General features: G+C 37.0%; 1 protein-coding gene across 1 annotated transcript; it reads right to left on the bottom strand.

The window, feature by feature from the left end:
• Nucleotides 1–299: 299 nt before the first annotated feature.
• LOC148957605 (glypican-6-like) lies at nt 300–12,893 on the bottom strand. Its single transcript, XM_089114956.1, has 6 exons — nt 12,559–12,893; nt 8,941–9,099; nt 4,106–4,800; nt 3,455–3,603; nt 2,510–2,647; nt 300–2,012 (listed from the first exon to the last, which is right to left on the bottom strand). The coding sequence occupies exons 1-6, from the start codon at nt 12,716–12,718 to the stop codon at nt 1,478–1,480; spliced, it is 1,836 nt and encodes a 611-aa protein (XP_088971082.1). The 5' UTR covers nt 12,719–12,893; the 3' UTR covers nt 300–1,477.
• Nucleotides 12,894–15,411: the final 2,518 nt, after the last annotated feature.

Here is a 15,411-nt window from a genome sequence, read left to right as displayed (position 1 = left end):
TCTCATGCTGTCAGAATCGTGACTTCTGGTCATTCGTCAGAATGTTCCATCGGAAAGCTTAAAATGATCTGTGGCCTATACTTCTACGATTTAAACTTGTGGTTAAGCTGGTTGCTAAAAGGTTATGAAAGACTCACTGTCTGTCAGGCTATGTTGCCGATTCAAAAATATTGAACATTTATATTTCTGATGACATTACTTTGATTTCACTGATTCAAGGAGTTGATTTAATTCAATCAACAAGGACGGATAGCCACGTCTAATTAAACGGCAGTGAACAACCTATAAAAACAGACAAATTAACCATGTTTTGTCAAGAATCTGTGACAAAACCGATAAAATAATTAGACAGAATTTTATTACACAGGCAAATTAAATACTTGTAACAAAAAATCTAATGGCCTATCCTCTACAGTCAAGTTTAATCCGTTTGATAAAAAACTAACATCCGCTAACTATCGGATAAAAACGTCGAAAGCTATCTGTACATGTCCATTTTATCTATAGAATCGTTTGTTTAAAGAAATTATTTGAAGAATTCAAAGTACCAGGTCAGCAAGAAGTCATAAATCCTTTACACAATATTCGTTGAAATACGTTTTGTTTGTAATTGGAGCGACGAATTGAGTTTCGCAAAAGGAGTGTTGGCGATCATTTCGTTTCAGTGGAAAATTTAGAGGAGAAATGCGAACAGCAAATAGGCTGTTTTTGTTGGTTTGAAACAAGAAACTTATAGTGGTCATTTCTGAAATGTACATGAACATAATTTTAAACTCGAAAACGAGAGAGAGGAATGCACGACTTCTTGTCAATAGAGAGCTTATCTGTGAAACTACTAAAAAACTTTCCATTACAAGCATACAGCCAATATAATAAAAGTTAAGTTTTACAAAAAATGAATATCAATAAAATTTAGACACATAACATCAATCTGAGATCTCTTTCTTTCCAAGCATATGATCAACTTCACGAATACATCTTAAGCGAATGAATTACAGCAAATTTCTTTTTCTGTACCACAGTAATGAAACTCCTTCTAATCTAGGTTAATATGTCCTTGTTCCAAGAATCAATAATTCCTCAATACTACATTTTTCAGTCACTTCAGGGTAGAACAGCCTTCAGTTAAAAAACCGCCGCAGTAATTGAGATCAATCTAGTAAAGCCAATGTCTTGCGAAAATAACGCAGATTATGGAACAATTCTTTCAAAACTCAAGGGCATAAGTGGGATGCGACATCTACAGCAAAGTGTTTCCCTGTTGAAAAATGCTTAAATACCTTGTCAATGAATTGATTCACAGTAACATCGTGTCACGTACAAGTTTGTAAGTGACTTGTTGATGGCGCAGGTTGGATGAAAGGCTTATCTCCAAAAGGTATGGCATGGAAGGGCTTTTTACAATTCTACAAAAACACATCATTTAGTTATGAGTTTACTACCAACCATGCTATATTTTCTCTATTATACCTAAAATCTACTGAAATAAAAGGTAAAACGTAAAGAAACCAACAATTGAGCATAGAACACTGAAACTATGCCGTCCCGTGACAAGAGACGAAGTGCTTCCTGGGTATTTGCCACCAACGGATTTGCTGATGTCAGCACTGTTTTCGCTGTTATTCTCGTCTGGTTTTTTGTCATTTTCGTCAATGGTATTTCCCATTGTGGGTGTTGGGGAACTGGGTGGCGTCTTCTTGTCCTCAATAGTGTTGATGACGTCAGTGTAAGTGGCGGGTTGAGTCCGGGTCCATCCCGTCGGTTTGACCCCACTTCCATCACCGCCGCCAGACCCACTGCCAGAGCCATAACCAGACCCATCCCCACTGCTTTCTTCCAAGTCTATCTGGTTAGAATCAGCACCATTGACAGCTGACAGAATGCGTTGAGTTATTTCTTTCAGTTTGATTACTTGCCTAGTAACTGTAAGATGAGGATCTTTTTTGTCAAGGCTGACTTCTGGGTTTTTGAACATTCCATCAACACCATCCTTCACAACTGGCTTCTTATAACTAATAAAAAGTAATTTAAAACAAAATTAAGAATTATAGATAATACTGATCAAGCGAGAGTTGCTTATTACAACTCACAGCTTAGAAAGTCTCATCTGCACTGTAGGTGTAACTTTTTTACAAGGAAACCTTCTCAATCTCATCGAGCGGAGTAAGAAACCTTCTTAATCGTGGAATCGATTTTTCCTGCATAAGATTCATTCTTAAGAATCAGGTAAATAACGTTCAATGCTCGAAAGTAGGACTCTATCAGATAGCCTAAACAATTTGCAGTGGCCTAAGAAGAGAAACCCTTTCAAAAGAACAACTACCTCTATGTTTAGCTGAGTGTTTAGCTGGGCGTTTAGCTGGGCGATTGGCCGGGCGTTTAGCTGGGCGCTTAGCGTTAGGAGAACATGAAAAGGTGCGTGCAATTAAGAAACCTAAATGTGAACACAATCCATATTTCCTTTGTAAGTTTGTAGCATAAAAGATTTTATCAACAGAGTTTAGCATACCTATCAACCGCCTCGCCGTTCCAGCATTTTCCCATATCGTTGTCAGGTGCAGCAAATCCACTTGAGCAGGCGTTGCCCGGTAATGATACCCAGTGATCTTTGAACAGAGCCAGAACTTTCTTTAAATTTGTTATCAATCTAGGATTGAAAGAAGTGAGTAAACATTATGACATCTTGCTGCCACTTACCTTCCTGCAAAGGACAAACATATCCGGTAAAAGCTCTTTTCAACGCCCCGATAATGAATAAAAGTCCAATGGCAAAGTTTGCAATTTAGGAAAGGTTTGGGGCGTTAACAAAGATATGTTCAAACAATGAAAACGTTCACTTTTTGCTGTTCATTAGTATTTGTCCGAAATATGTTAATTTGAATTGTCCGGCGGCGGATATAAAAGAATAATAGGTGAAGAGGCTCCAACGAAAAGTTAATAACGAGTCTTGCATAAATTAAAGTTTATTTCACTCGGGCGTTTGTTAGATGAAGGCATTAAATAGAGCAGGAGTGCAGGCCTCTTTTAGAGGGCGTCAAAAAAGGATAAAGCGCACTGTTTTTCTTCCATGGATAGGCCCTTGATGACAGAGAGGCTACGCTTATAAGAACCGAAGGATTTTTTCGGAGGGATTATTTCCTTTGAGATTGAAAAGGGACGGCGGATAAAACTTCAATGCCAATAGTTAAAAATACAACAGAGCAATGACTTCAACAAGATCAGTTATTTTTGTCTAAAGCAACCATGAATTGACTCTAATTATTAGACAGCTTGGAATTAACCCAGTTTCGACTGCTGGCGTGCATGGCAATCTCTTTTATAATGCAAAAACATGAGTACCAACAATTTTTATTGCTATGGAGTAGGCTTTAAAAGGCAGACCTTTCCGACCATAGAACTGTGGTAAGGTTTCTCAGTTTCAGGAAATGTCTGCTATTTTTAATCTAATTCATACCTGTATAAGCTCGTTCCATATGCTGTTGTTGGGCGGAGCGCATCGTTGCCACTATCAAATTTATATGGGTAAGCCATTCCATCTGAAAGGTCTCTTTTCGTCAAAGACTTCAATTCCGAAGGTGGGGGGTTTCCACATTTTTTCATGACCTGTTGATAATAAAGTGAGTAATTTGATATGTAAAATCTTAAAAGCAAAAATTCCATTGTCAAAATCGAATTAGAAAAATTTAAGTCTTATTACAGCTTCTTGGTTAAGACGGCCTTTTATAACTTTTTTTGAGTACGTTTCTGAAGAAGCAGAATCCGGATTATACGTATGACCTTGGAACAATAACATGAATAAATATTTATAATCATGAATAATGTATGGTGCCTCCGGATCAGTATAGTCCTCGTAGCAAAAGCAGGATTAGTAGACGAACGATTGCTGAAAGTGCCAATACTGTGTGTCTGCTTTAGTTCGCTTCACATACAGTTGTGAAGAAAGGGAGAATAGCATTGGTACTATCGATACAACCGAGGTATCTGATTTGCAAAACCTATGATAAGTTTTTATCAATTCACTTTTTCCAAAGAGCCTATGTATATCAGATTCGATCGAGAAAAGATGACAAAAAGCTGATAAAAATTTGAATGACAAAAAGCTTACATGTGTTGTAATATTTTGTCTGTTGAACTGGAAGAACATGATTCCCTCAGAAATTTTAACACCAAGAGGGTCGATAATTGCTTCCATACTGAAAGGTCCATCTGCCTTTATGGCAAGCTTGTGCAGAGCTGTGACGTATGCGTTCCAAGCAGGACCCACGACTGCTGGGTACGCAGTGCAGCCTTTCATAACATTCATGCAATATTTGTAGCAAGGCTTCACTTTCTCCGCAATTCCAGAACACATTGGGCACTTGGTCATCTTCATGAACGCTTCCGCGCACTTTACATTTGATCTCATGTTTAGCAATTCATCAACAACCCTGCTTCCAACAGAGAGAGCATCTTGTAAAACTTTAGACGCAAGAAAGGACTTCTTTACTTGCAAGCTGATTTTACGGGGTATATCTCCAAATGGCATTAGCACATCTGCAGTTTCTAGCAAGCAGTGTTGGTACACTGCATCGAAATGGAAGCCGGGATTGGAGATCATATAGACTTTCTGGTAAAGCGTTGAGAACCAGTTGTCAACGGTCTGTTTCAGATCCATTTCTTCTTTGCCTGTCATGTAATCGACCAGTTTCGTGAAGAGATGACGGAATATGACTTTGTGGTTTTTATATCTGTCAGAATATGTTCTTGAATACAATGTGTCGAGGTTCTTGTAAGATGTTTCAATTAAACTTTTGTAAAAACCTGCAGGGTAAAGGGAAGATTTATTATAAGATGCAGAAGAAATGTCACGAAATACCTCATATGCAACGGACCATAATGCGAGATTTTAGGCAAGCTGGGGGGAGGGGGTGGGCAGACTGCGATTCGGGGTTCGTTACCTTGGAAATTCTTCATACTTTATCCTAAGAGACCGGGGTAGCATACTTAGCTTGACAAAGGACCATAATTTCTATCAGGTGGATCGTTGAACAAAATACATTCACCACATTGGAAGGGACGTGTAGGATGAATTTAGATTTGGGCGAAACATTTAACATTGGTTTCACTCAACCTTAAAAATTGAATTTTTGAGGTTAGAGTTATAAAATGACATAGAGTAGGATGGGTGACAGGGCTATAACCCACCAAATCACCAAAATTGTCGTAAAATTTGATAATTTTTGGTAAATATAGGAAAATTTTATCTTCAGGCCGCCTTAATTTCAAACACCACTGCACCCTCGTACCTGCATATATCATAAAAGGAAAGACTGGGGCACGTTCCACTGTTCCAAGGAACTCCATTTGCATCTGCATTAGATGAAACGGTTTTAGGCCTTATATGATCAGCATATATAAAGAACAGTGGCTTCACAACAAGACTTAAGTTGATTACAAGAAAAGGAAGCACAACACCTAATCCAGTTCAGCTGATGATTAAATTTGCACAGTAGGACTTAAAAACCATTTCAAAGCGAACAGATTCTATGATAAAGCTCTCATTGTCTAGCTCACTGTGTTTGAAAAATACAAACTCTTGTTTATAACAAGATGAACATAAAGACGACGACAAAATTTTGGTCATCGGAAACCGAAAAGATCTTATGCAAAGCCATCATGGTTCCAATCAGTCTTAGGCCAGTTAATTGGTGACAGAAATTGTCACAGTCTCTTCGTTGTCTGTTCTCTTTTCTGCTTTCTATTTCACTACTGTTTTTCACTATACAGCGAAAATTACACTATCACTTGTTGTGTATACAGAATTTTATATAACTGAGGAATTTTGCCAACAAAGAGCCCAGAATGGACACATGCTCCAGAGGCCTGTAAAGTAGGTATTGATTCACTGCGAAAATAACAAAGCGGATTAAGAGCACTGCTAACTAGCTGATATTTAAAGCGCTTATCAGTTGTTGTTGTGGCATGTTTGCGGTGTGTGTTGGGTTAACTTTGGCTGCCCCAAGATCTTAATAATTAGTGTGAAGAAGAAATTCTTGCACCGCTTACGAGCAACGTCAAGCCGAAATCCATATGACAACGAAAACCAATTAATTATGCATGTTTGACGAATATTAGTGTTGTTCAACATTACATCAGTCCTTGACAATACCTACACAGTCTAGCTGGGTCAAATCCGTGATGACCTAACGAGAATCCGTGCAGCATATGAAATGTAAAAGCTCTGAATGGTTTCGAGTATCAATACTAATAAATAAAAAGTACCTATTCCTGACACCTGATTTACAAGAGGCTATCTACGCAGACAGAAAAGATATGAAAAAATGAAAACATGACTAGGTCATTCGGGTCGCCCATTATCAGTAAAACAATGCTCCCAGAAGGCCTTCGCGCTATTTCTCGTTGTGATCATGTGATCTATTGGTCGACTGAGTATGATTGAGGTATGATTTGATATGGCAAGGGGGCACCTCAATATTTTGCCTAGGCATTTCGAGAAAAGCCTCTTAACAATTTCTTATTCTTCATTTAAAACCATTGTAACCAGATACATTTTTCTATGTAGGGGGTTAGAGTTTCAATGAATGAAAAGCTTGCCTTAAGCTACGTTTAACAGAAGCAATGTTAGAATACTAATTAATGTTAAACAATCCTGCAGACTGCCTAACAATCCGTTTTAGGGAAACTGCCTCACTTTAAACAGGAAATGGGTGGGTCACAGAGTGGTAAAGTGAATTAATCTGCTTTGAGACACCTTTTTGTGTTCTGCAACCTTTTGACCCTAGAGTTTTATCGGCCTTTGACAACACTGACTGGAACACAAATATGACAAAAATTTATGTTGAAAAAAGGAATAAACCAAACATTGACTGGTGGTTTATGTTGGAAGTAATCTGTCTGCTCTTAAATCACCAGAGTAAAAAATACAAACTTGCCAAAACAAAAGAAACATGAACACAAGCATGTTGATACAGCTCTGATTTCTTTAGGGCCATATAGCCTACTTGAAGTGGGATTGTATTACAGTTCTACTTGCAACCGGAAACTATTGCAAGTAAAAGGTCCGGCAAGATAAATACTTTTTTTTCTCTGTAATAGACTTACAGGCATCGATTCCACACAAAAATGAAATAAAAAGATATTGCCTTGTAAACAGATTTTGCAACAATCTGATAAAAACACATTAGAGGTTATCAAGGGTCCAATTGAAGCAAGGGCCCCAAACCTTTTGCCCCTCCTAACCCACTTCTTGACACTCAGGCTGACTAAGCAAATAAATACTAAAGGACCATAAATTTGTTGCCATTTTCTACAACCAACTAACAGCTTTATAGCCAAAAAAGTCTCACAAACAAGGTCAATTTTAACACTGATTATCAGGGACACATATACTTGGGGTGGAGGTGGAGGGGCTACATACCCTCCAAATATTCTTGTACCCTTCAGTAAATTTTTCTCACATTTGGTAGAAAGAACATATTGTTAGTGAGTAGAAACATAATGATGCAAAATATTTACTGTATTTATCTTCTTATCCTTACAGCTAAAAACTGAATTTTAAAAATGGGAATTTCAATCATTGCTGGTCTATACATGATATGGTAAATTTTGTAAAAAGCTGAAGAGGTTACCACCAATATCAAATCATTATTTAACGCCCCAATCCTTTCCACTTAAATCCATACCTGCTGATTTCTAAGACTTGCTGGAAACACTACCACTGTCTTCACTGTCTTCAAAATCATAACATTTGCATTTTGGAAAATTTCTATTTTTGACTCAAATCAACCAGAATTGCAATAGCTACTGTAAATAAACACACTCTCTTGCAGCACTTCATACTGAAGACAAAAGGCTGTGGAAATATAGCTCATTGAGAAGGAGGTGAGGGCAAATAGGGCTGGCCAAAATGCCAGAGGGCTTCTATGAACATAGAAACAAGTAAATTTGTGACAGTTTGAGTACAGGCCATTAGTGGGGTCAGGGTGACCATTATACAACATTGAACAAAAAAGCATTAGCTCCCTACAGGCCCGTTATGGCATTCTGACTGCCTACGAGCCTGCTATGGCATTCTGACGGGCTGAATTTGGTTAACTATTCAGAAAAGAGATAACGAAAGGTACTATTTACCAGCCTGTTTATAAGGCTCTATATAACATAAACAGAGGAATCAGTCATAAAAAATCTTGTAAAAGGAGATTGAAACATGAAGCAATATTCAGTCATGGCTCATGCTGGCACCACAGGCTTTAAAACTATTCCCCTGTCAACCTGAGAAAGGTAGTTGGAGATCCCCATATCAATCACACAGTTCAAAGATGTTATTTTCACATCATGATTTCATAGAGTTGAAGGAAATAAAATGTTATAAATTTTGTTAAAGATCTTATATAGTTTTTATCTCTTAATGTCCCAGTAAAATTAACTATCAAAGAGATTATTATGTAACTGCTTAGGCTGGGGAATCAGTCTGTTTCTTAAAAGATTATGATTGCCTGCCAAATCACACACACCAGACCATGTCATAAAACACATCTTTACATATTGCACTTAATAGAACAGACTGATTCAAAAAAGACATTTTTTTCTACTGAAATACCCATAAGATTCCCTTGTTCTACTTCCAAAAAAATATACTTTGTTGATCCCAGCGGCAATGAATGGTTCACAACTAATTGATCTCAATGGAGTCAACACCTACATTAGTAGCAAAAACAGGCATTTTACCCATCATGGTAATCACTGTTTAAGCGTAATTATTTTGCTATTTCTACCAACTCAAAGTAAAGCTCCATGTCAAAATATAAAAAAATAAGTGGCAAAATAGTTCAAAGGCCTTTAATTATTTTCAGATTTATTCATCTCTGGTAATATATTTACAAGCATTCCCTCTGAATGACAATATTTATCTGCAATACTATGACAAGAATTCATACATACCTTTAAAGTTTTGAGATGCATTTAAAAAAGACTCTGAGATGTTGCCATGGAGACTTGAAACCATCTGAAGACGGATCTCCTCACTCAATAGCAAAAGCTTCCTTTCCATTACTTTGGAGCAGCATGTGGTATTTGCAAGACAGATGAATTGACTGTCATCTGAAAAGGTTTTTGAAAAACATTACAATTCTATTATTATTTGAAGAGAGTCACTTTAGATATTTTATCTCTATTTTGTTACATCTAACATTACCTCTTTCAGTAACCAATAAAACTATACACTACAACTGATTCTATAGTATCTTAACCCTTAGGAGAACTGATTAAGGTCATAACCAAAATTCCTTGACAAAGAAGAAACAGTACCGAATTTAAAAGCATTAAGATATGTTTCTATATCAGAAGATGGGTGAGGTCTTAACAAAGATCATGTATCAATAAGATCTCAAGAAACATTTTTCTTGATGATTTAAGATGTTTGGAATTGAGAAATGGAAGCAAAATGTGAAGAAAAAGACAAGCATTGGGAAAACAGTGCAAAAAGGAACAAATTTGAAGGATGTAAGTATAGAGATCAAGAAAAGGTTCTTTATTCAACCACAATAAAAACTTAACTCTTAACTAAGTATCATGTGGCAATTGAACTCTGTTGTCAAAGCAAAGAAATTGTGAGGGCAAAATTAGGCTGGGGGTTTACGATTTGCATATTTTAATGAATGGTGTTGTTAATTCAGTCTAACTTTTCATACCTGAATACTATTTTACAATGTTACCATTTTATCATTCTAGGTAATAATCAGATACTTTGATTGCCTAATGCTTTCGGAGGTGCAAGTGTATATATATCTTTTGGAGTTCCAAATACTATTTATCACTATCTTCCTTGTCTTAGGATGCAACAATTCTTTACCAGCAAAATTAAAATATGATAAAGACACACATAAGTATCAGGTTAATAGTGAAAAGCACTAACATTACACAAACAGGAGCAAAAAAGAATGCTACAAATGCCACAGTAGCTGGATTGAATTCAAATGACTACACAAAACCAGGCTGAGACTGAACTACCTGCAAAATGTAATTTTGAACACTGTTGTGAAACCCCCTGAAAAAATAACATCTCAAACATGAGGAGTTTTTGCCATTAAGTGTGCTTTTTCAATGAATTTGGAACTAGTCTGTGAATAAAGAATGCCTCACTCATTTTTTGGCAAATGAGGCCTGGAAACCACCCTAGAGCACACTAGCTGGCAACTGTACTACTTACACCCTAACAATTTAAGAACAAAAATAGGAACAATCCAGCCTCAAATTTTCAAGAAAAAGTAAAAATTAAGAACAGCCAGTCTAAATTTCGATTTACTGGTTCTTATTAAATGAATGGGCAGGGCTACTAAATAAATTTCAGGACCATAGTGCAGTGAACCCCCTTTAGACTTCAGTGAACCATAGTGCAGTGAACCTGCTACTCAGTAAGAAAACCTGTTTATACAGTAAAACTGTCTGGTAAACATAGCTCAACTTTTTGCAAAGCATAAATAAAGTCTTACATGAGTTAGAGGAGCATAAATAAAGAAGAAATGGATGACTATGACCAGAGCACTGGAAAGTGGGATTTCCTTTTTTCAAATTTAACATGAAAACTAAAGTAAAGGACAGCAAGATACTTCACAAAATCATCAACAATCAACAACTTCACAACAACATCAATAACCTTTTCAAAATTGATTCTGCTAGATATCACAGAATATGAGTGACCTTCTTGAAACTGGCTAAATTTTCTTACCAAAGTATCCCCCTAATATAATTTTCACTAACATGAATTTCAAAAACACTTCAAGCTTTGTGTTTTTTCTCTGATTTCATATCTTTCTTGAGAGCCAGCTGTTTTGGGCAAAATGCCAAGAAGCTTTTATTGAAATACTGTGTGAAATAAAACACCTTTGGCCCAAATTGGATGTTGGTTTTTAATGTAATTCAGGAAGACTTTTTTAAAATCATGGGAAACACCACTGGTGAACTTCTGTGTTGGTGGCCTAGGAGATATGCCTGTGGCACATATCATGGTTGCAATGTGCCTCATTCTTTTTAAGGAGCAATCAGAATTTCCTTTTCATTTGACAATGACTGAGAATAACTGCTAAATAACTACTTAACTTTCCGTATCAAGATTTGCGTACCATGCCTAAATTTTAATAATGCTCTCATTTTGAAAATATGTAGACAGATTGCATTAGGCTTGTCAGCACTGAGATATTTCTGAACTGCTCAGTGTCAAAATGGCCAATCACCAAAACTGTTTATCTTACTTTTAGTATCTTCTTTCACTCTTTCGAATCACTTGCGGTTAAATTCTGTCATTTCCTTAAGTGGAGGTGACATTTCCATATCATTAAGTTTCAAATTTGGCAACGGAATAGAAAAACTGACGAATTATAACGCTTCTTGAACATTACAAGAAACATGGTGGGAGACATGAGAAAATTTTGATTTTTCATGAATAGTTCAACTTCCTGTTTATTTAAACACAATTGATATTGATGTGCAATTTCTGGAATAATGTCAATTTTCTCTTGTTGAAGAAACAAAATCCTTAATCGCTTAAAATGCATTCATTGTGAACTCAAATCCAAATCATCTGGTCGGTCGTTTCCCTGAAAAATGCCGCCTCACTATTTATAAACTGGCTGAAACTTGTTTCTGTATCTGACAAAACAAATGACAAAAACAATTAAATGCACGTTTAGCTCTCAAACAACTTTTGTTTAAGTATCGCTCTTCACTGTTTCCTTCAAAAGAGCGACAGTCCTTTAACGCACAGCTAGAATCTAGAAACACGACGGCAGTCCCTTCCTCTAGACAAAAAAAGAATGCGCGTGGGATACTCTCCAAGTTGGAAGTCATTTCAACATCGAGTTGCCCAACCTATGGCGCAGACACAGATTGTCGCTGAAGCCTGCAGCGACTCTGATTGCTAAAAGCGCTCTCTAGCTAGCTAATGAACACTGTAACGACAATGGCTCCTCTGTAGAGTCAAACATGGCGAGGGAATGGAAAACGGGTGACTAACTCCCTTATAAATTCACAAGGGTTGATACCAAACGCATGCTTACCGGAAAAATGAAACATTAAATGTCATATACGAGGTCCACATTCAAATAGGCCAGATTGCCGCGAAAAGAATTTGGTACTTTATTGCTAAGTGTTTTTGCATTTCGACGATAAAACGGGTGAAAACGGGACACAACCTGAATCAAGAGACGCCTTTGAGTACACGAGGCAATGATACAATTGACTATAAATCAAATAAGACCACTAACAGTAACAGACAAAGAGAAAAAATCTGACCCGCTATCATGAAAGTTTACAAAATCACCTAGGGCTCTTTCTTACATTTGATGACAACACAGGGCAGGTATTCATATGGCAATACAGAACTGGTATGCGGCAAAATCTCCCCAAATTTATTCGCATCCAAAAGCGGATTACGGAACTGACGAGATTCGCTGTAGCGGATGCCCAACGATGAACTTCAAAAGGGGAAGAATACAGCAAGATTCAAACTCGGCTGTCTAACGAAAACAACCGGTTCATATAATAGACTGGTGTACAGCGTACCTGCTTTTGTTGAGTTATCCTCTCCACCAGGTCTTTTAAAAAGTTCCGCAGCAAGACGTCTAGTTACATTACAATCTTTTGAAAACACAACATTGCACCCAGTGAGGACGAACAAGATGGCGAACGCGACCAAAGAAGTAATACGAAAGTTTGGCTCCATAATCTTAAAGCTGTTCGAGAGAATTGACCAAGCTTTCGGATATCAATTTGGCACAATAAACCGTTAAACTATCAAGTGTAAATGAAAGAAAAAATTGGTACATTTGATGATTAGGCAGGTTTTCTTCCATCCATCTTTCACCTATGCTCAAAATCCGCCGAATAATGGCAACCAGTTCACACTGATCAAAGTCGGCAAACATTGAAGCGCTTTCAGCCAATCAGCATCGAGATGAAAAGCAGATTATGCTAGGAGAATAGAGGGAGGTCGGGGGGTACAAATCCAGTACTGTCATCCAAAATCACTGTTGCAGAACCAACAGATTTTGTGGTCACCACATAAGTTTGCATATTCATGTAGTTTTAAGCATAAAAAACCGAGGGCTTCGATTTAAAAGTTTGTATTTCCTAGTTAAACTTTGATATATCTAGGTTCTCACTTCCTGTAAACATGGAGGCTAGCTTTAAATGGCCTCAAGTTCACCATTGATATATTAGTCATTGCTCAGAAAAAGCATTGAAAACTGTTTTGGATAGCCAACATCAAAACAATTAAATTATTATAGCCACAAAAAGATCTTTTTGTTCGTTGTGGGTGATACAACATTAAACGGGAAGTGCGATATAGTTTAAAACTCGTTGTTAGGAATGCCAGCCGCCCAGTATTGAATCTGTGAAGTTTGGCTTGATTACCTATGTATCGGAATTGCATCATTTTCTAACGTTTCTAATGTATAGTCAACTACGATTGCAGTCTTTTGATACATAGTAAAATATATGATTTTAGGGTACGTAAAAAAATATGAAAAGTACACACATAGTAGGGAAAGACTGCAAAAATTAATAACTGAGTGAGAGTAAAACTCATATTCGAAACTTTTCAAATGAATTTATATAAGTTTTCTCTTTATTTTTAGCATTCACTTAAAAGTTATTTCAACAGTAAACGATAATTTTATGTTTTGAATCTTTTATTAATATTGCAGTACTAGATGCGTATGAATGGTGACCTCCTTTCATTCCTTAAAAGAATAATAACTAGGCTCAAAGGGGACAATTTTCAGAGCCAAATGATACTGAGGAGCAATCAAAATTAAGATATCATTTCAAAAGGTGTGCTATTTGTTGTTCAAGAAGAATTCCTACTTAAACTTGTGCGTTAAGTTGGTTGAAAAAAATTACAATAAACAACAAAGATTGGCTTTCAAAAAAGCAAACATTTTAAAAAATTGAATAAAAAGATTGTTTTTTTAATAATTGATGGCATTTTGTTGACAACATTATATATCAGTCGTGTTAATCCAATATCATATACTTCTTTTATCAATATGTCTAGAGAAAGGCTCCACAGGTCTTTCATGAAAATTAGCACAAATATATGGAGTCATTTCCTTCTTAGTTCATTGAACCGCTCCAAAATTTGAACAGGTGAATGACGGCTTAATGTTAATCCTCCCATAAGGAAATCGGAGCATATCCATTCATTTCCAAGGACAGAATAGGTAGGGGGTTTGTACACACATAGTACGTAGAACCAGGGGCCTAGCTAGCGGGGGGTTGTAGGGGGTGTGATCCCCCAACCCCCCAATACTTCATATTTGTACGGTAAATCTTCAGCTGTTCCACAATATCCCTGGTTTTGTCGGTAGAAGCATCTATCGGTAGGTGAAATAGGATTCAATTTTTCTTCATCTATGTCTTTGTCGGTAAATTTTACTTTTAATGACCCTCCACTCCTTAGTCTGGAAGGTCAAGCGACGCCACTGACTGGAACCCTTCATTTCATAAAAAGAATAACAAGTTTTACCTTTCGTCTATTATAATGATTGTATGTTTAGTTTTCTAGGTTTTGAAAGATTACTTCAAAGCACTCGAAATAGACAAATGCCGCAATAGATTTAGCAACAGAGAGGCCAAGTCAGGTCCCTTTTCCTCTTTCAGGGTGACAGTGGCGTAAAAGTCTAAAATGTTTACTTGCATCCTCAGAACATTTGCCAGTTGATCGCATAATGGGTTCCGACCAATCAAGGTCCAGTTGAGTCACACAGAACAAGAAACCAACTCAACACATTCACATTGCAGTGGTGGACTGAGAAATGACTCGAACAGATTTACCTTTAATTTTGGATATTTTAGCGTCGGAAAAAAATAAAAACCTGCAAAGATAAGAAACTTGGGAAATTCCCTGCCTTTACCCTACAACTCCCGAAATTCATTTTCTAGAAAAAAAATGGACCCAAAAATATTATATGGGAGTCTTCCATATAATATTTTTGGGCCCGCGCCATCGGGGGGGGGGCGGCGATGGCCCCTCCACTTTTTTGCGAAGCAAATATTCTTAAAGCTGCAGTAAAAGGGGTAAGAAGCCGTGGCCCCCTCCTTTTTTAGCCTTGGCCCCCCTCCACTTTCAAATTCATGGCACGGGCCTGTGTTACCCTATCTCTAGAATGAGGCCCAGCTACAGGGAAGCTTAAACGTTTTTGATACTGATTCTCGCATCAGAAGTACACTTTGTTTTCGCATAGGTTTTAAATCTCCACAGCCTCCTAGCCGACATTAGTTGCTCAGTTCGCAAACTTGCCAGTTTATTTGAAAATGAAAATTATCGAAAAATGTTTTGAAAATTTCTTTATGACTATGAACTGGGGAGCTTATTGTAAACACACTTTTTGTAATGAAAAACTTTGTAATAAT

This window comes from Rhopilema esculentum, chromosome 21, assembly GCF_057945365.1.
Source record: "Rhopilema esculentum isolate cy_ngs chromosome 21, ASM5794536v1, whole genome shotgun sequence".
In the NCBI taxonomy this organism is placed as follows: domain Eukaryota; kingdom Metazoa; phylum Cnidaria; class Scyphozoa; order Rhizostomeae; family Rhizostomatidae; genus Rhopilema; species Rhopilema esculentum.
The sequence above is the reverse complement of the archived record's forward strand: the minus strand, read 5'-3'. Positions and strand labels throughout refer to the sequence as shown.